Raw genomic sequence first — 22294 nt, forward strand, 5'->3', positions numbered from 1 at the left:
ACCAGTGACAGGTGGGTATTTGGTTGAGTGCAGAATGAGAGGCAGAAGACAGGATGAGTAAATGGAGTGACAGAATACTGTAAGTGTGTGGGATGGGTCGTGAGTTAAAGGGGTTATGGGGTGAGTGTGTCAGGGCTAGATTAGAGGAGAAGAACTTGGTGAAATCTCCAGCTGTGCCAGCAGCTGTGGTCCATCCCCTGATGCTGAGAGGTAATCAGGCCTGATGGCCAACACTACATACCACAGAGCCGATCCCTGTGGCGCAATAACCCCTAGACAGACACACACACAGACACGCAAACACACAGACTAACACTTTCTATCTCTCATACTCTCTTTCTGTCTCTCTCGCTCTCTACAACACTGTTATAACATCTTCCTGACTTGAACCAGCAATTTAAACACTTGTAGAGAACCCTGAGAACCCGGTAGTACCATCAACTGGGGGAGGTGAAATGACCCAAACCACTACCCAGCCTGCAGTGAGAGTTCAAGGGTCTTTGTTCTCCAGCACCAGCCGGTTAAAATAAATATCGACATTCCTCCTTCCAAATGAATGGCTGCAGTTGTGAAGTCCGCTGACTGGCGCTGAGCACAAAAGGGCTCCCAGAGGACAAATGGAATGGAATTGGTTGACTGACATATTGCTAATGATCCAGAAACAAACATTCAAAACCTCCGTCTACTTTACATAGACACAGGCATCAGTGGGATGTCTTCCGATGTCTTTCTGTGTGTCTTCCGAAAGATCTGAGTTCAAATACTATTTGAAATAGTTTCAAATATTTGATCTGGGCTTGATTGAGCTTGCCTGGCATTGTTCTTTAATCTTTAGTTTTATAACATCTCTCTCCATACTGTTTGTATATGCCACATTGGGATGTTGCTGCCATGGATTCCATGGTGTCTGTCTAATCCTACAGCTAAGGTCACTGGAAGAGGGATTGGAGTGTGAGTTGGCACATGAGTGATAGAGATTATAATCATGTCCTATCTGTAAGCGTTTAAAGTAATTAGTCGCTCTCTCTCCCTCTCTCTGAATAGTTGCCCTGGCACAGTCAGAACATTACTAGCGAGAACAGGTTCAGTTTGCCAGATGTTGCCAGGATCCAGCCCCTCTGAGAGCTCGCCTGCTGTGAGGATGACAGATATACTGGGACTTTTTATTTGTGGGCCATTGGCCAGCCTCATCACACTTTTTTTTTTTTTTTTTTTTCATCACACCTTGCGGCCCATTGTTACAGCACCTAAGCTCACTTTAGGTTTTGTGATGCAGCCTCATCAGGGATGGAGACATATGTTTGGTTATTAGCTGGTGTATCAATATTCATGGTAACACTATATTTGTATAGTCCATCAGCAAACTATCATTAGTTAGTGTGTGTGTGTGTGTGTGTGTGTGTGTGTGTGTGTGTGTGTGTGTGTGTGTGTGTGTGTGTGTGTGTGTGTGTGTGTGTGTGTGTGTGTGTGTGTGTGTGTGTGTGTGTGTGTGTGTGTGTGTGTGTGTGTGTGTGTGTGTGTGTGTGTGTGTGTGTGTGTGTGTGTGTGTGTGTGAGTATAGAGAGAGAGAGAGAGAGAGAGAGAGAGAGAGAGAGAGAGAGAGAGAGAGAGAGAGAGAGAGAGAGAGAGAGAGAGAGAGAGAGAGAGAGAGAGAGAGAGAGAGAGAGAGAGAGAGAGAGAGAGAGAGAGAGAGAGAGAGAGAGAGAGAGATTTCACCTAAGTACTGCTTTCGATGATCAACCGGGTGGAAAATTTTATTAATCATTGCTCTACAGAGGATCTGTCTGCCGCTCCATACAGTGACCAAGCAGATCACAAAACATCCTCATCACCAGCCCTACATACAATGAGCTCAGCTTGATCAGTTTAGTGGGCTGTTTCCATGTAGATTCACCCAGCATGATTCTTCATGTTGGAGAATGGACTCTGTATATAAGCCCTATTCAAATACTCTTGAAATGTATCCTTCCTACAATCATGTCATGATAGAATCAAGGAAGGAATCAAGGGAGGAAGGAACACTTCATAGAACAAAGAGCCTACATACTGCAGAGAGCAGACACAGTGTACTTCCCAAAAGTCTGAAGTGGCTTCTCCCTCTTCTTATTTTATTCATTCAGTGTGAAAGAACAAGACAAGTGAAAGCAAAAGCACATAGGAATCAATTAGGTTGGTTTTGGTATCACTTCTCCTGTGTTTTCCGATTAGTGCAGTCAAAGGAAAAGAGACAGAGATAGGAAACCACTTCTTTTTTACTGTTTAAGAGTCACTCATCTTGCTATTTTCTCCTTACCTCTTGAGTTGGTCGCCATGTCTGCCACCTTCTGAAAGGCATCTAGAAATGTCACTATTGCCAGAACTGTATTCCTACAAGTACACAGGAGGACACAGCAGTCAGTATTCAACCTCAACAGCGACTAGAAACTATGAATAGACCAGAATGTCAACACTGGACAGTTAGAGTAGCAAGTCTACTGAGCAGGTTCACATTTATTGGGATTAATCTTGTCCTGAAGACAGAGCTGTGCAAAGTATATTGTGAATATGTATGAAAACAAAATTAGCTTAGTTGTCTTAATTTAACATTAGGCTTAGGCATAAGGTTAGCAGTGTGACTCAGGTTAGGTTTAAAATCAGATGTTATGACTTTGTGGCTGTGCCAGCTAGTGACTACCCTGCAGAGCTGCCTCCAGTACATATGTCATCCCAATAAATGCCAACTTGTATCTATTGAAGGTGGGATGGATAGGACATGATAGTCAGTCACAGACATACTGGAGAATCAAGGTCTCACCTGAGTTGGGAGTGTAGTTTAGTGGCCTTGGCACTGAAGTCTTCCCACACTGGATATGAACTCTGGATGAAAGAGGAATCAAATGTTAGTTTAAACCTTTGGCGCGTGCGCGCATGCACGCACGCATGCACACGGGCACACACACACACACTCACACACACAATGTTTTGTTCCAGTGGACCAGCACTTTGGAAAACCTGTGCTCAGCCTTCTCATATGACTCAGAACAACATAATGCATCATCATCCAATCAAGCTTGCATATTCTCTCTTACCTAACCATGCTGAAAATACAGTTGACTCACTGCAGGGCAAAGCTGGGGTGTGTGAGAGGGAGGGGGAATATGGTTAGGGCAGGTAGTGTGCCTGCTCTTTAAGGAATCATGCTGGATCAGATTTCCCTGAGGACACGTAGCCAGCCTCCTTCCAGGCCTGGGCCCCAGCAGCAGCCTGCCTCCCTCCAGCCCTGAGCCCTAGCAGCAGCCAGCCTCCCTCCAGCCCTGAGCCCTAGCAGCAGCCTGCCTCCCTCCAGCCCTGAGCCCCAGCAGCAGCCTGCACTCTTAGAAAAACATTTGCTATCTAGAACCTAAAAGGGTTCTTCAGCTGTCTCCATAGGATAACCCTTTGTTATAACCCTATTGGGTTCTACATGGAACTCAAAAGGCTTCTACCTAGAACCAAAAACTGTTCCGTCTAAGAGTGTGCTTCCCTACAGGCCCCAGCAGCTGCCTGCCTTCCTCCCTACAGGCCCCTGGCCAAAACATAAAACACGCTTAGGATCGGAGCCCAGCCTGAGCCTCATAGAGACCAGAGAGAGGGACACAGGCTGTCTATATACATATTCACCAGCTTCTCTTGCAGAGAAGTGAAAAGACTGCAGAGAAAGGGGAAAATAGACAAAAGAAACATCCCAGATCATTCACTCAACTTCTATTTCTCTCGTCATCATATCCAAGAAGTGATCATTCTCTGTTTTCAAGATATCTTTCTATGAAAAATTGAACTCCTCACAAAGTGATCAAGTTTCACTATTAAAATGTTTTCCCCATGCTTCACCATTCTCCGTCTGTCTTCACTGGACTGCAACAGGTGGCTAATTAGCTTTTCAGCCCTACGCCTCCTGACAATGGCAGGAGGAGGCTGAGACAGGACAGCTGAGGGTGCAGGGTGAAAACAGGGTTAAGATATCCATGCAGCGCAGTGAAGAAACATGCACACACACAAACACAGCTCCCAAAATCCAGGCAGATCCTTCCTTCCTCAGTTAATGAATTCATCTGAAGGGAGCAGAGCAGGCTGCTATACAACTGCATCAGGTGCTAGCAGCTTGTCTGTGTCATGTTGCACTGTTGGATATAGGGGAGTCAGTGATACACTGGCAGAGTTACCTCTCAACAGGCTGCGAAACTGACAGTGTGTACCTAGCCTACACCAGGTTCAGCCATACGGCTAATTCTCTCCTTGACTGGCTCGGGAGGAAGTCAAGCACTATGCATTCATTAGGCACCAAACGGTAGAAAACTGAATAAAACAGGGAGGGACTACTTGGACTTGTTCAATAAGAAACGCTCATTTACATTATCCATTGCAATACACTTGACGTTTTCCATTGCATGCCCTAGTGAATACGAGCCAGATGAGCTGACTGCTGAGTAAGGTTTTCTGTATCTGGACCATTGATTCCAGCTGATAATCAATAGGTCCCTTTCTCTAAATGTTGTCTTTCTCCCATAGACACAATGACAAAAGAATACTGTATGAAATGCTGATATTTAGTGCTTATCTCATTGAGCATCTTACAGTGCTTGGCAAACTACGCCCCATAAATAGAAGGTAGGCTATCGAGTGGCCATGGCCAGTTATCCACTGTGAGTAGATGATCAATATCAGGAATCAGAGTAGGAGTGCTGATATAGGATACATTTAGCCTTTTAGATTATAATGAATGGACCAGGGGGGCCCTGATCCTAGATCAGCACACCTACTCAGAGACATACGTTTTATCAATAGACACACATAATAATACTGTGCACCTGATGACATGACCTTACTTAACCTGGTAAGTAATTGAGTTCAAATTCGACTTTATAATTTCAGGTCTGGATCCCAGCCTGAGCCTCTTATAGAGGCAGAGAAGCCAAGAGAGAGGAAGGACATAAATAATTCTATATACAGTGGGGAGAACAAGTATTTGATAACACTGTGGATTTTGCAGTTTTCCCACTTACAAAGCATGTAGAGGTCTGTCATTTTTATCATAGGTACACTTCAACTGTGAGAGACGGAATCTAAAACAAATACCCAGACAAATCACATTGTACGATTTTTTAAGTAATTCATTTGCATTTTATTGCATGACATAAGTATTTGATACATCAGAAAAGCAGAACTTAATATTTGGTACAGAAACCTTTGTTTGCAATTACAGAGATCATACGTTTCCTGTAGTTCAGTGGTCACCAAACTACGTCCCGCAGGCCGGATACGGCCCGTCAGCACATTTGGCCCGGCCCTCTGAACAATACCAGAGACGCTATCTAATTTTTTTCCTATTTGGCCTCCAGAAAAAAAATCCTAGGCCCGGCCCTGTCAAAGAGAGAACGGAATAATGGCGAAAAGGTTAGGTAAGAGAAAAATTGATTTAGAATGCAGGGTATTTAACCTGCAGTGGACAAACGATTATTTTTTTGTTCAATGCAAAGAAAAGGCTGTTTGTCTCATCTGTCAAGAGACGGTGGCGGTATTCAAAGAATACAATCTTCGCCGACACTATGAATCCCGTCACAAAGACAAGTACGATAGCTTGCAAGGCCAAATACGAGCAGACAAACTCTCAAAGCTAAAAAGTGGACTACTATCTCAGCAGAATACATTTGTACGCCAAGCTCAGCTGAACCAGGCATCCGTTCGGGCCAGCTTTCGGGTTGCTAAACTGATAGCAAGAAGCGGTAAGCCTTTCACTGACGGAGAGTTTGTTAAGAAATGTATGGATGCTGTCGCGGAGGAGGTGTGTCCCGAGAAGAAAGATGCATTTAATGCCGTAAGTCTGTCGGCGAGTACAATCACCAGACGCGTTGAAGAAATTGGGAGTAATGTATATGCCCAGCTGCAGCAGAAGAAGAAAGAATTTGACTTTTTTTCATTAGCACTGGATGAGAGCACGGACGTGCAAGACACAGCGCAACTGCTCATTTTTATTCGTGGAGTTAGCGCAAACTTTGAGATATGCGAGGAGCTGGCAGCCCTCCAAAGTCTCAAAGGGACTACAACGGGAGAGGATATTTTTGACAAAGTGTGCCAAACCATGGAGAAGTTGGACCTGGACTGGTCAAAGCTAGCTAGCATCACGACTGACGGGGCTCCTAGCATGGTGGGCGAAACTCGCGGTCTAATAGGACGCATGAACCGGGAGTTGGAAAAAGGGGTCTCACCGCCCCGCTACGAGTCCACTGCCTAATTCACCAGCAAGCACTGTGCTGCAAAGTGTTGACGTGGGATTCTGTAATGAAGGTTGTGGTGTCGTGCATAAACTTCATCAGAGCAAAGGGACTTAAACACAGGCAGTTCCAAGAATTCCTGTCTGAACTGGAGTCTACGCACGGAGATGTGCTGTACTACACAGAGGTCCGATGGCTGAGCCGGGGCAGAGTTTTGAGGCGTTTTTACGAGCTGCTACACGAAATTAACGCATTTCTTCATTTAAAAGACAAAACGGTCCCAGAGCTGATCGACCCAGAATGGAAATGGCACCTCGCAATTTTAACAGACGTGACAGAAATACTTAACAGCCTTAACTTGCAGCTACAAGGCGAGGGGAAACTCATTTGCGACATGTATTCACACATAAAAGCATTTGAGGTGAAATTAGCGCTGCTTTTGGAACAAGTGAAAAAGCGCAACTTCGTCCATCTTCCTGCTACCCAAAACCTGTCGACAGAGAACCCAGCGGTCCCGTTCCCAGCTGAAAAGTGCGTGGAAGCACTGGAAATGCTGAAGGCGGAGTTCGGTGTGCGATTCAGTGAACTACATGTTCATGCAAAAGAAATCAGTCTTTTTCAGAACCCCTTTGTTGCCGACATTGATGAAGCCCAGCCTTCATATCAGTTTGAGTTGGTTGAGTTACAGAACTGTGATGTTCTGAAAGACGCATTCAAGCCCAACAGTCTCATTGACTTCTATGCCGCCCTCCCAAACGACACATATCCAAACATCAAAAAACACGCAATGAAAATGTCCACAGTTTTTGGCAGCACGTATATCTGCGAGAAAACCTTTTCTCGCATGAAACTGCTGAAAACCCCGATGAGATCAAGATTGACAGATGAACATTTGCATCAGTGCTTGAGACTGGCTGTAACTAGAATGGAACCTGATATTCAACTTCTCACCAGCCAGATGCAGGCCCACAGTTCACACTGATGAACATAGGTAAGCTCACTTTTCTGACTTGAATGAGTCATTCTGAGCATAAACAAATATAATCATAATAAAATCTACTGGGATAAAATCCATCTTTACAACCATACTGGTAGTGAAATGTATTGTGCTGTGTAGGTGCTGTATCACTTAGTTCAGTTTCTCAACCTGCTTCTTTTGTGGTTTTCACAGGGAAGTTGATGAGAGAGAGCTGCAAACAGCGGTGTCTACAAGCCTACTGGAACCCACAAAACGATTATAAGGAAGGAACACAAGAACTTTAAGAGACTGCTCATATGTGTCAGAGAGATTCTGCTCTGACAACTGAGCTGAACTTTTATCTGTTAAGATTGTGCATGGCACAACAGAAAGTTATTGTTCCATGGCTTTTTTTCTATGAAGAACCCAGAGAGAGTTATTTAGTTATTATTTATTTCCTGTTTTATCTGTGAAGAACTCAGAGGGTTATTTAGTTATTATTTATTTCATTAATAGTGTTATTTGTTTCCTGACTTTTTTTCTGTAAAGAACCTGGAAAGGGTTATTTGGTTATGTGTGGCTTTCTGGAAAACAATAAATTTATTAAGCTCCCCTACGATCGTCACACTTTTTCTGTTACAAACTGACACCGGCCCCCCATCAGAGAAGGGAAAAGTTATGTGGCCCTCACAGGAAAAAGTTTGGGGACCCCTGCTGTAGTTCTTCACCAGGTTTGCACACACTGCAGCAGGGATTTTGGCCCACTCCTCCATACAGACCTTCTCCAGATCCTTCAGGTTTTGGGGCTGTCGCTGGGCAATACGGACTTTCAGCTCCCTCCAAAGATTTTCTATTGGGTTCAGGTCTGGAGACAGGTTAGGCCACTCCAGGACCTTGAGATGCTTCTTACAGAGCCAGTCCTCAGTTGCCCTGGCAGTGTGTTTCGTGTCGTTGTCATGCTGGAAGACCCAGCCACGACCCATCTTCAATGCTCTTACTGAGGGAAGGAGGTTGTTGGCCAAGATCTCGGTATACATGGCCCCATCCATCCTCTCCTCAATACGGTGCAGTCGTCCTGTCCTCTTTGCAGAAAAGCATCCCCAAAGAATGATGTTTCCACCTCCATGCTTCACAGTTAGGATGGTGTTCTTGGGGTTGTACTCATCCTTCTTCCTCCAAACACGGCGAGTGGAGTTTAGACCAAAAAGCTCTATTTTTGTCTCAGACCACATTACCTTTTCCCATTCTTCCTCTGGAACATCCAGATGGTCATTGGCAAACTTCAGATGGGCCTGGACATGCACTGGCCTGAGCAGGGGAACCTTGCGTGCGCTTCAGGATTTTAATCCATGACGGCGTAGTGTGTTACTAATGGATTTATTTGAGACTGTGGTCCCAGCTCTCTTCAGGTCATTGACCAGGTCCTGCTGTGTAGTTCTGGGCTGATCCCTCACCTTCCTCATGATCATTGATACCCCACGAGGTGAGATGTTGCATGGAGCCCCAGACCGAGGGTGATTGACCGTCATCTTGAACTTCTTCCATTTTCTAATAATTGCGCCAACAGTTGTTGCCTTCTCACCAAGCTGCTTGCCTATTGTCCTGTAGCCCATCTCAGCCTTGTGCAGGTCTACAATTTTATCCCTGATGTCCTTACACAGCTGTCTGGTCTTGGCCATTCTGGAGAGGTTGGAGTTTGTTTGATTGAGTGTGTGGACAGGTGTCTTTTATACAGGTAACGAGTTCAAACAGGTGCTGTTAATACAGGTAATGAGTGGAGAACAGGGGGGCTTCTTAAAGAAAAACTAACAGGTCTGTGAGAGCCGGAATTCTTACTGGTTGGTAGGTGATCAAATACTTATGTCATGCAATAAAATGCAAATTAATTACTTACAAATCATACAATGTGATTTTCTGGATTTTTGTTTTAGATTCCGTCTCTCACAGTTGAAGTGTACCTATGATCAAAATGACAGACCTCTACATGCTTTGTAAGTAGGAAAACCTGCAAAATCAGCAGTGTATCAAATACTTGTTCTCCCCACTGTATACACTCACACATTTTATATATAATATTTTTATTATATATATATATATATATAAGGTTTATAACTGGGGCCCAGAGTTGTTCCTGGTCAGATCGTGTGGTCAAGAAAAACTCCTAGTCCTATTTATGGCCTAACATTGTACTCCATATTACCATGCCAGTTCACACTTTCCATCTGTTGTACAACAGACCAAACTAGGCCACTGCTCGGCCTATGTGAACTTGTCCTGCTTGACCTGAATAGGCTCCCCTCCCTCCCTGTATCTAATTATAAAGAGAGACATCATATCTTTTTGGTGGACACTGCATTGTGACCATAATCTGAATAGGCTCCCTCCCCCCTGTATCTAATAAAGAAAGACATCATAATCTTTGCTGGTGGACACTGCATTGGGACCATAATCTGAATAGGCTCCCTCCCCCCTGTATCTAATAATAAAGAAAGACATCATAATCTTTGCTGGTGGACACTGCATTGTGACCATAATCTGAATAGGCTCCCCTCCCCCCTGTATCTAATAATAAAGAAAGACATCATAATCTTTGCTGGTGGACACTGCATTGTGACCATAATCTGAATAGGCTCCCCTCCCTCCCTGTATCTAATTATAAAGAGAGACATAATCTTTTTTGGTGGACACTGCATTGTGACCATAATCTGAATAGGCTCCCCTCCCCCCCTGTATCTAATAATAAAGAGAGACATAATCTTTGCTGGTGGACACTGCATTGTGACCATAATCTGAATAGGCTCCCCTCCCTCCCTGTATCTAATAATAAAGAGAGACATAATCTTTGCTGGTGGACACTGCATTGTGACCATAATCTGAATAGGCTCCCCTCCCTCCCTGTATCTAATAATAAAGAGAGACATAATCTTTGCTGGTGGACACTGCATTGTGACCATAATCTGAATAGGCTCCCCTCCCCCCTGTATCTAATAATAAAGAGAGACATAATCTTTGCTGGTGGACACTGCATTGTGACCATAATCTGAATAGGCTCCCCTCCCCCCTGTATCTAATAATAAAGAGAGACATAATCTTTGCTGGTGGACACTGCATTGTGACCATAATCTGAATAGGCTCCCCTCCTCCCTGTATCTAATAATAAAGAGAGACATAATCTTTGCTGGTGGACACTGCATTGTGACCATAATCTGAATAGGCTCCCCTTGTCATGTTTGTCATTCATTGTCATGTCTTGTCCCTGTGCTCCCCATGCTATTCGTTTCCCTCTGCTGGTCTTGTTTGGTTCTATCCTTCTCTCTCCCCCTCCCTCTCTCACTCTCTCGCTCTCTCTTCTCTCTGTCGTTCCGTTCCTGCTCCCAGCTGTTCCTATTCCCCTAATCATCATTTAGTCTTTCCACACCTGTTCCCGATCCTTTCCCCTGATTAGACTCCCTATTTATTCCTTTGTGATCCGTTCCTGTTCCGTTCGGTTCCTTGTTTTGTATTCCATGCTGTAATTGCGTTTCGCCCTGTCCTGTCGTGTTTTTTGCCGTGATTGTGTATCACCCTGTCCTGTCGTGTTTTGTGCCTTCTTCAGACGCTGCGTGTGAGCAGGTGTCTCAGTTGACTACGGCCTGCGCCTACCCGAAGCGACCTGCAGTCTGTGGCCGCTTCTCCAGTTGTTTTCCCCTCTACTATCTAGAGGATTTCAGTTATTCGGTTTTGAGCATTAATAAACTCTGTTTCTGTTAAGTCGCGTTTGGGTCCTCCTTCACCTGCATAACAGAAGGAACCGAACCCAAAGAATGGACCCAGCGACTTCAGACGCTCGTTACACTGTCGTCGAGATCCAAGGAGCCATGCTCGGCAGACACGAGCAGGAATTGTCTGCTGCTCGCCATGCCGTGGAGAACCTGGCCGCTCAGGTTTCCGACCTCTCTGGACAGTTCCAGAGTCTACGTCTCGTGCCACCTGTTACTCCCTGGCCTGCCGAGCCTCCTGAACCCAGGGTTAATAACCCACCTTGCTACTCCGGGCAGCCCACTGAGTGCCGCTCCTTTCTCACGCAGTGTGAGATTGTGTTCTCTCTCCAACCCCACACATACTCTAGAGAGAGCTCGGGTTGCTTTCGTCATTTCACTCCTTACTGGCCGGGCTCGAGAATGGGGCACAGCTATCTGGGAGGCAAGGGCTGATTGCTCTAACAGATTCCAGAACTTTAAAGAGGAGATGATTCGGGTTTTTGACCGTTCAGTTTTTGGTGAGGAGGCTTCTAGGGCCCTGGCTTCCTTATGCCAAGGTGAACGGTCCATAACGGATTATTCCATTGAGTTTCGCACTCTTGCTGCCTCTAGTGAGTGGAACGAGCCGGCGCTGCTCGCTCGTTTTCTGGAGGGACTCCACGCAGTGGTTAAGGATGAGATTCTCTCCCGGGAGGTTCCTTCAGATGTGGACTCCTTGATTGCTCTCGCCATCCGCATAGAACGACGGGTAGATCTTCGTCACCGGGCTCGTGGAAGAGAGCTCGCATCAACGGTGTTTCCCTGCTCCGCATCGCAACCATCTCCCTCTGGCTTTGAGACTGAGCCCATGCAGCTGGGAGGGATTCGCATCTCGAATAAGGAGAGGGAACAGAGGATCACCAACCGCCTGTGCCTCTATTGCGGAGTTGCTGGACATTTTGTTATTTCATGTCCAGTAAGAGGCCAGAGCCCATCAGTAAGCGGAGGGCTACTGGTGAGCGCTACTACTCAGGTCCCTTCATCTAGATCTTGTACTACTATGTCGGTCCATCTACGCTGGACCGGTTCGGGTGCTACATGCAGTGCTTTGATTGACTCTGGGGCTGAGGGTTGTTTCATGGACGAAGCATGGGCTCGGAAACATAACATTCCTTTCAGACCGTTAGACAGGCCTACGCCCATGTTTGCCTTAGATGGTAGTCATCTTCCCAGTATCAAATTTGAGACACTACCTTTAACTCTCACAGTATCTGGTAACCACAGTGAGACTATGTCTTTTTTGATTTTCCGTTCACCGTTTACACCTGTTGTTTTGGGTCACCCCTGGCTTGTATGTCATAATCCTTCTATTAATTGGTCTAGTAATTCTATCCTATCCTGGAACGTTTCTTGTCATGTGAAGTGTTTAATGTCTGCCATCCCTCCCATTTCTTCTGTCCCTACTTCTCAGGAGGAACCTGGCGATTTGACAGGAGTGCCGGAGGAATATCATGATCTGCGCACGGTCTTCAGTCGGTCCCGAGCCAACTCCCTTCCTCCTCACCGGTCGTATGATTGTAGTATTGATCTCCTTCCGGGGACCACTCCTCCTCGAGGTAGACTATACTCTCTGTCGGCTCCCGAACGTAAGGCTCTCGAGGATTATTTGTCTGTGTCTCTTGACGCCGGTACCATAGTGCCTTCTTCCTCTCCGGCCGGGGCGGGGTTCTTTTTGTTAAGAAGAAGGACGGTACTCTGCGCCCCTGCGTGGATTATCGAGGGCTGAATGACATAACGGTTAAGAATCGTTATCCGCTTCCCCTTATGTCATCAGCCTTCGAGATTCTGCAGGGAGCCAGGTGCTTTACTAAGTTGGACCTTCGTAACGCTTACCATCTCGTGCGCATCAGAGAGGGGGACGAGTGGAAAACGGCGTTTAATACTCCGTTAGGGCATTTTGAGTACCGGGTTCTGCCGTTCGGTCTCGCCAATGCGCCAGCTGTTTTTCAGGCATTAGTTAATGATGTTCTGAGAGACATGCTGAACATTTTTGTTTTTGTCTATCTTGACGATATCCTGATTTTTCTCCGTCACTCGAGATTCATGTTCAGCACGTTCGACGTGTTCTACAGCGCCTTTTAGAGAATTGTCTCTACGTAAAGGCTGAGAAGTGCTCTTTTCATGTCTCCTCCGTTACTTTTCTCGGTTCCGTTATTTCCGCTGAAGGCATTCAGATGGATTCCGCTAAGGTCCAAGCTGTCAGTGATTGGCCCGTTCCAAGGTCACGTGTCGAGTTGCAGCGCTTCTTAGGTTTCGCTAATTTCTATCGGCGTTTCATTCGTAATTTCGGTCAAGTTGCTGCCCCTCTCACAGCTCTTACTTCTGTCAAGACGTGTTTTAAGTGGTCCGGTTCCGCCCAGGGAGCTTTTGATCTTCTAAGAGAACGTTTTACGTCCGCTCCTATCCTCGTTACTCCTGACGTCACTAGACAATTCATTGTCGAGGTTGACGCTTCAGAGGTAGGCGTGGGAGCCATTCTATCCCAGCGCTCCCAGTCTGACGATAAGGTTCATCCTTGCGCTTATTTTTCTCATCGCCTGTCGCCATCTGAGCGCAACTATGATGTGGGTAACCGTGAACTGCTCGCCATCCGCTTAGCCCTAGGCGAATGGCGACAGTGGTTGGAGGGCGACCGTTCCTTTTGTCGTTTGGACAGACCATAAGAACCTTGAGTACATCCGTTCTGCCAAACGACTTAATGCCCGTCAAGCTCGTTGGGCGTTGTTTTTCGCTCGTTTCGAGTTTGTGATTTCTTACCGTCCGGGTAGCAAGAACACCAAGCCTGATGCCTTATCCCGTCTGTTTAGTTCTTCTGTGGCTTCTACTGATCCCGAGGGGATTCTTCCTTATGGGCGTGTTGTCGGGTTAACAGTCTGGGGAATTGAAAGACAGGTTAAGCAAGCACTCACGCACACTGCGTCGCCGCGCGCTTGTCCTAGTAACCTCCTTTTCGTTCCTGTTTCCACTCGTCTGGCTGTTCTTCAGTGGGCTCACTCTGCCAAGTTAGCGGGTCATCCCGGTGTTCGAGGCACTCTTGCGTCTATTCGCCAGCGCTTTTGGTGGCCGACTCAGGAGCGTGACACGCGCCGTTTCGTGGCTGCCTGTTCGGACTGCGCGCAGACTAAGTCGGGTAACTCTCCTCCTGCCGGTCGTCTCAGACCGCTCCCCATTCCTTCTCGACCATGGTCTCACATTGCCTTAGACTTCATTACCGGTCTGCCTTTGTCTGCGGGGAAGACTGTGATTCTGACGGTTGTCGATAGGTTCTCTAAGGCGGCACATTTCATTCCCCTCGCTAAACTTCCTTCCGCTAAGGAGACGGCACAAATCATTATTGAGAATGTATTCAGAATTCATGGCCTCCCGTTAGACGCCGTTTCAGACAGAGGTCCGCAATTCACGTCACAGTTTTGGAGGGAGTTCTGTCGTTTGATTGGTGCGTCCGTCAGTCTCTCTTCCGGGTTTCATCCCCAGTCTAACGGTCAAGCAGAGAGGGCCAATCAGACGATTGGTCGCATACTACGCAGCCTTTCTTTCAGGAACCCTGCGTCTTGGGCAGAACAGCTCCCTGGGCAGAATACGCTCACAATTCGCTTCCTTCGTCTGCTACCGGGTTATCTCCGTTTCAGAGTAGTCTGGGTTACCAGCCTCCTCTGTTCTCATCCCAGCTTGCCGAGTCCAGCGTTCCCTCCGCTCAGCGTTTGTCCAACGTTGTGAGCGCACCTGGAGGAGGGTGAGGTCTGCACTTTGCCGTTACAGGGCACAGACGGTGAGAGCCGCCAATAAACGCAGGATTAAGAGTCCAAGGTATTGTTGCGGCCAGAGAGTGTGGCTTTCCACTCGCAACCTTCCTCTTACGACAGCTTCTCGTAAGTTGACTCCGCGGTTCATTGGTCCGTTCCGTGTCTCCCAGGTCGTCAATCCTGTCGCTGTGCGACTGCTTCTTCCGCGACATCTTCGTCGCGTCCATCCTGTCTTCCATGTCTCCTGTGTTAAGCCCTTTCTTCGCACCCCCGTTCGTCTTCCCTCCCCCCTCCCGTCCTTGTCGAGAGCGCACCTATTTACAAGGTACATAAAATTATGGACATGCGTTCTCGGGGGACGGGGTCCCAATACCTAGTGGATTGGGAGGGTTACGGTCCTGAGGAGAGGAGTTGGGTTCCGTCTCGGGACGTGCTGGACCGTTCGCTCATCGATGATTTCCTCCGTTGCCGCCAGGATTCCTCCTCGAGTGCGCCAGGAGGCGCTCGGTGAGTGGGGGTACTGTCATGTTTGTCATTCATTGTCATGTCTTGTCCCTGTGCTCCCCATGCTATTCGTTTCCCTCTGCTGGTCTTGTTTGGTTCTATCCTTCTCTCTCCCCCTCCCTCTCTCACTCTCTCGCTCTCTCTTCTCTCTGTCGTTCCGTTCCTGCTCCCAGCTGTTCCTATTCCCCTAATCATCATTTAGTCTTTCCACACCTGTTCCCGATCCTTTCCCCTGATTAGACTCCCTATTTATTCCTTTGTGATCCGTTCCTGTTCCGTTCGGTTCCTTGTTTTGTATTCCATGCTGTAATTGCGTTTCGCCCTGTCCTGTCGTGTTTTTTGCCGTGATTGTGTATCACCCTGTCCTGTCGTGTTTTGTGCCTTCTTCAGACGCTGCGTGTGAGCAGGTGTCTCAGTTGACTACGGCCTGCGCCTACCCGAAGCGACCTGCAGTCTGTGGCCGCTTCTCCAGTTGTTTTCCCCTCTACTATCTAGAGGATTTCAGTTATTCGGTTTTGAGCATTAATAAACTCTGTTTCTGTTAAGTCGCGTTTGGGTCCTCCTTCACCTGCATAACACCCCTCCCCCCCTGTATCTAATAATAAAGAGAGACATAATCTTTGCTGGTGGACACTGCATTGTGACCATAATCTGAATAGGCTCCCCTCCCCCCCTGTATCTAATAATAAAGAGAGACATAATCTTTGCTGGTGGACACTGCATTGTGACCATAATCTGAATAGGCTTCCCTCCCTCCCTGTATCTAATAATAAAGAGAGACATAATCTTTGCTGGTGGACACTGCATTGTGACCATAATCGGAATAGGCTCCCCTCCCCCTGTATCTAATAATAAAGAGAGACATAATCTTTGCTGGTGGACACTGCATTGTGACCATAATCTGAATAGGCTTCCCTCCCCCTGTATCTAATAATAAAGAGAGACATAATCTTTGCTGGTGGACACTGCATTGTGACCATAATCTGAATAGGCTCCCCTCCCCCTGTATCTAATAATAAAGAGAGACATAATCTTTGCTGGTGGACACTGCATTGTGACCATAATCTGAATAGGCTCCCCTCCCCCCTGTATCTAATAATAAAGAGAGACATAATCTTTGCTGGTGGACACTGCATTGTGACCATAATCTGAATAGGCTCCCCTCCCTCCCTGTATCTAATAATAAAGAAAGACATCATAATCTTTGCTGGTGGACACTGCATTGTGACCATAATCTGAATAGGCTCCCCTCCCTCCCTGTATCTAATAATAAAGAAAGACATCATAATCTTTGCTGGTGGACACTGCATTGTGACCATAATCTGAATGGGCTCCCCTCCCTCCCTGTATCTAATAATAAAGAGAGACATAATCTTTGCTGGTGGACACTGCATTGTGACCATAATCTGAATAGGCTCCCCTCCCTCCCTGTATCTAATAATAAAGAGAGACATAATCTTTGCTTGTGGACACTGCATTGTGACCATAATCTGAATAGGCTCCCCTCCCCCCTGTATCTAATAATAAAGAGAGACATAATCTTTGCTTGTGGACACTGCATTGTGACCATAATCTGAATAGGCTTCCCTCCCTCCCTGTATCTAATAATAAAGAAAGACATCATAATCTTTGCTGGTGGACACTGCATTGTGACCATAATCTGAATAGGCTCCCCTCCTCCCTGTATCTAATAATAAAGAAAGACATCATAATCTTTGCTGGTGGACACTGCATTGTGACCATAATCTGAATAGGCTTCCCTCCCTCCCTGTATCTAATAATAAAGAAAGACATCATAATCTTTGCTGGTGGACACTGCATTGTGACCATAATCTGAATAGGCTCCCCTCCCCCCTGTATCTAATAATAAAGAAAGACATCATAATCTTTGCTGGTGGACACTGCATTGTGACCATAATCTGAATAGGCTCCCTCCCTCCCTGTATCTAATAATAAAGAAAGACATCATAATCTTTGCTGGTGGACACTGCATTGTGACCATAATCTGAATAGGCTCCCTCCCCCTGTATCTAATAATAAAGAAAGACATCATAATCTTTGCTGGTGGACACTGCATTGTGACCATAATCTGAATAGGCTCCCCTCCCTCCCTGTATCTAATAATAAAGAAAGACATCATAATCTTTGCTGGTGGACACTGCATTGTGACCATAATCTGAATAGGCTTCCCTCCCTCCCTGTATCTAATAATAAAGAAAGACATCATAATCTTTGCTGGTGGACACTGCATTGTGACCATAATCTGAATAGGCTCCCCTCCCCCTGTATCTAATAATAAAGAGAGACATAATCTTTGCTGGTGGACACTGCATTGTGACCATAATCTGAATAGGCTCCCCTCCCTCCCTGTATCTAATAATAAAGAAAGACATCATAATCTTTGCTGGTGGACACTGCATTGTGACCATAATCTGAATAGGCTCCCCTCCCCCCCTGTATCTAATAATAAAGAAAGACATCATAATCTTTGCTGGTGGACACTGCATTGTGACCATAATCTGAATAGGCTCCCCTCCCTCCCTGTATCTAATAATAAAGAGAGACATAATCTTTGCTGGTGGACACTGCATTGTGACCATAATCTGAATAGGCTCCCCTCCCTCCCTGTATCTAATAATAAAGAAAGACATCATAATCTTTGCTGGTGGACACTGCATTGTGACCATAATCTGAATAGGCTCCCCTCCCCCCTGTATCTAATAATAAAGAGAGACATAATCTTTGCTGGTGGACACTGCATTGTGACCATAATCTGAATAGGCTCCCCTCCCTCCCTGTATCTAATAATAAAGAAAGACATCATAATCTTTGCTGGTGGACACTGCATTGTGACCATAATCTGAATAGGCTCCCCTCCCCCTGTATCTAATAATAAAAGAGACATAATCTTTGCTGGTGGACACTGCATTGTGACCATAATCTGAATAGGCTCCCCTCCCTCCCTGTATCTAATAATAAAGAAAGACATCATAATCTTTGCTGGTGGACACTGCATTGTGACCATAATCTGAATAGGCTCCCCTCCCCTCCCTGTATCTAATAATAAAGAAAGACATCATAATCTTTGCTGGTGGACACTGCATTGTGACCATAATCTGAATAGGCTCCCCTCCCTCCCTGTATCTAATAATAAAGAAAGACATCATAATCTTTGCTGGTGGACACTGCATTGTGACCATAATCTGAATAGGCTCCCCTCCCTCCCTGTATCTAATAATAAAGAAAGACATCATAATCTTTGCTGGTGGACACTGCATTGTGACCATAATCTGAATAGGCTCCCCTCCCCCTGTATCTAATAATAAAGAAAGACATCATAATCTTTGCTGGTGGACACTGCATTGTGACCATAATCTGAATAGGCTCCCCTCCCTCCCTGTATCTAATAATAAAGAAAGACATCATAATCTTTGCTGGTGGACACTGCATTGTGACCATAATCTGAATAGGCTTCCCTCCCTCCCTGTATCTAATAATAAAGAAAGACATCATAATCTTTGCTGGTGGACACTGCATTGTGACCATAATCTGAATAGGCTCCCCTCCCCCTGTATCTAATAATAAAGAGAGACATAATCTTTGCTGGTGGACACTGCATTGTGACCATAATCTGAATAGGCTCCCCTCCCTCCCTGTATCTAATAATAAAGAAAGACATCATAATCTTTGCTGGTGGACACTGCATTGTGACCATAATCTGAATAGGCTCCCCTCCCCCCTGTATCTAATAATAAAGAAAGACATCATAATCTTTGCTGGTGGACACTGCATTGTGACCATAATCTGAATAGGCTCCCCTCCCTCCCTGTATCTAATAATAAAAGAGACATAATCTTTGCTGGTGGACACTGCATTGTGACCATAATCTGAATAGGCTCCCCTCCCTCCCTGTATCTAATAATAAAGAAAGACATCATAATCTTTGCTGGTGGACACTGCATTGTGACCATAATCTGAATAGGCTCCCCTCCCCCCCTGTATCTAATAATAAAGAGAGACATAATCTTTGCTGGTGGACACTGCATTGTGACCATAATCTGAATAGGCTCCCCTCCCTCCCTGTATCTAATAATAAAGAAAGACATCATAATCTTTGCTGGTGGACACTGCATTGTGACCATAATCTGAATAGGCTCCCCTCCCCCCTGTATCTAATAATAAAGAGAGACATAATCTTTGCTGGTGGACACTGCATTGTGACCATAATCTGAATAGGCTCCCCTCCCTCCCTGTATCTAATAATAAAGAAAGACATCATAATCTTTGCTGGTGGACACTGCATTGTGACCATAATCTGAATAGGCTCCCCTCCCTCCCTGTATCTAATAATAAAGAAAGACATCATAATCTTTGCTGGTGGACACTGCATTGTGACCATAATCTGAATAGGCTCCCCTCCCTCCCTGTATCTAATAATAAAGAAAGACATCATAATCTTTGCTGGTGGACACTGCATTGTGACCATAATCTGAATAGGCCCCTCCCTCCCTGTATCTAATAATAAAGAAAGACATCATAATCTTTGCTGGTGGACACTGCATTGTGACCATAATCTGAATAGGCTCCCCTCCCCCTGTATCTAATAATAAAGAGAGACATAATCTTTGCTGGTGGACACTGCATTGTGACCATAATCTGAATAGGCTCCCCTCCCCCTGTATCTAATAATAAAGAGAGACATAATCTTTGCTGGTGGACACTGCATTGTGACCATAATCTGAATAGGCTCCCCTCCCCCTGTATCTAATAATAAAGAGAGACATAATCTTTGCTGGTGGACACTGCATTGTGACCATAATCTGAATAGGCTCCCCTCCCCCTGTATCTAATAATAAAGAGAGACATAATCTTTGCTGGTGGACACTGCATTGTGACCATAATCTGAATAGGCTCCCTCCCTCCCTGTATCTAATTGTAAAGAAAGACATCATAATCTTTGCTGGTGGACACTGCATTGTGACCATAATCTGAATAGGCTCCCCTCCCTCCCTGTATCTAATAATAAAGAGAGACATAATCTTTGCTTGTGGACACTGCATTGTGACCATAATCTGAATAGGCTCCCCTCCCCCCTGTATCTAATAATAAAGAGAGACATAATCTTTGCTTGTGGACACTGCATTGTGACCATAATCTGAATAGGCTCCCCTCCCTCCCTGTATCTAATTGTAAAGAAAGACATCATAATCTTTGCTGGTGGACACTGCATTGGGACCATAATCTTGCGAGTCCGACCATGGTCTACATGATTCACAGCCTAGTGGCCAAACTGGCCATTTCATTTGACACGTCTTTGTCAATGAGCTGCTTTCCTGGATGAGAAGGGGTTTCCAAATTGGATCAATTAACCCCTCTCCATTATTGGCCTGATGTTAGACAAACATGTTATGGGTTATGTGATCAGTGTGTGCCACATACTTGTTATGTCCCTGTCACAGCAGTTGTTTGTCATGTTTTGTTATGATTAGGTTAGGGAGCTGCCATATATCCAATAAGACATCCACAATTACAGTTGTTTGTTGTAACCATTACTGATTTAGCAGTGGATCAGTTGGAACACTATCTAATCTATTCAGTCATTACTCTGATATTCAGTTATTGACTTCCTTTTAAAGTATGTTTAATTATTGAAAAGTACAAGCTAACTCATATTTTCAATGGAACAATTGTACAACAAATTTTGCACAACAAATTCTGTAGCCTATAACCTACAAATATTAACTCAAACTATCAGCAGCTTGATTATATTCAAAGACATGTTGGTCGTCATCAGAGCAGCTGCCACTCTAGGCAAGTAACATAAAGGAAAAATATTTATCACAATTTCTCCTTTCGCATAGCCAGTGAGGCGGTACAGAATATGAGAGGAAACAAAGGCAGTAAATTGAGTCAGATTATCCATGCAATAGGTCGGAAAAAACTGTCGACTTCATCGAGCTCTGGTACCTTCATGTCGTTGACGATAGCTTGGAATAATCCACCCAACGCTCCACACTCCTTTTCCACTGACTCCATTATGACAGTCGTCTTCTAACGATGACTGAATGCGAGAAAATAAATGTCCATAAGCGCTAAATATTCACACATCGGGTATCAAGATATTTTAATAAACTCTTCGTTGTCCTTCACCCTCCAAGCCAGACGCGGAGGATGCGAAACTCCCGGCTAGAGGGCAGACAAAAATAAATCTGCTACTCTATGGCACCGGGTTGACGCACGGCGGTTGCTCTCTCTGCTTGGACGCGAGAGATGGAGAGGAGGTAAAAACCCTCGTTCCGATTCCCTCCGGTCTATAAATTGCGAAAAGAAGAGCAGGGTGAGTTTGGGTCAACGTCTATTATGATTGTCGGCTGATAATCACGGGCAAATGTAGGGTACCACGACAGACAGTCGGTCACAGCTCTGAATGCGGGGCACGCTCTCTTGTAGAGGAACAGATGTCTTGAAGCTGGGGTTCTGTGATTCGATCCATGGGAATTGAAGGGGGGCGGTCTTTTTTTGTCACATGAAGCGTGGAGGGAGGGACACCCCCTATCCAAACAAAAGTGAATCTGTCTTCTCATTCAAGGATACTCTGAAGAGCAAAAAAAGGATATCCCCAGCTGCAAATGTGCATTCAGCATGCACGAGCCTGTTCATCATATACTGTATCAGTCTGGAGTTATTGTTACAAGCAATACAATGTAGCCTATAATACATAGTAATAATGAGTCAACACTGACTACACCATACATTCACATATGCATAGTGTGTTATTTTGAGCAAATATGTTATTTCAATTTAAAGGAACCTCAACCTCTTTAGGCTATAAATAAATATTTGTTAGCCTTTTGACTCTAATATATGCCAATTTTACTGGGGGGAATAAAAAAAAAAGAAAAATGCTCATTAAATTGAACATAGTTTAAGCAAAACATTTTTTTGAATTTTGCAGGTTAAATCATTTTTTCACTGTTTCTTCTCACTCAAGGAAAGTACAACTTTATATTTCACTACCTTATATCGTCGGCTGAATAAATAATATGCCTATGTATGCACACTGTATCCCCCACAGTGCAT

At 45.3% G+C, this 22294-nt stretch overlaps 1 protein-coding gene across 5 annotated transcripts in view; it reads right to left on the reverse strand.

The window, feature by feature from the left end:
- The window catches only part of LOC124034889 (protein MTSS 2-like), a 53727-nt gene extending 32024 nt beyond the window's left edge, over positions 1-21703 (reverse strand). For 3 of the 5 annotated variants that reach the window (XM_046348299.1, XM_046348310.1, XM_046348307.1), the window contains exons 1-3: positions 21182-21702; positions 2795-2856; positions 2294-2367 (exon numbers count right to left, since the gene is read on the reverse strand). In XM_046348299.1, the coding sequence (XP_046204255.1) occupies positions 2294-2367; positions 2795-2856; positions 21182-21250 (205 nt within the window). In that variant the 5' untranslated portion in view covers positions 21251-21702. Of the gene's footprint in view, positions 1-2293; positions 2368-2794; positions 2857-21181 lie in introns of all 5 variants that reach the window. The other 2 variants (XM_046348293.1, XM_046348316.1) reach the window with 2 other exon arrangements.
- Positions 21704-22294: the final 591 nt, after the last annotated feature.

This window comes from Oncorhynchus gorbuscha, linkage group LG01 (genome assembly GCF_021184085.1).
Source record: "Oncorhynchus gorbuscha isolate QuinsamMale2020 ecotype Even-year linkage group LG01, OgorEven_v1.0, whole genome shotgun sequence".
Lineage (NCBI taxonomy): Eukaryota > Metazoa > Chordata > Actinopteri > Salmoniformes > Salmonidae > Oncorhynchus > Oncorhynchus gorbuscha.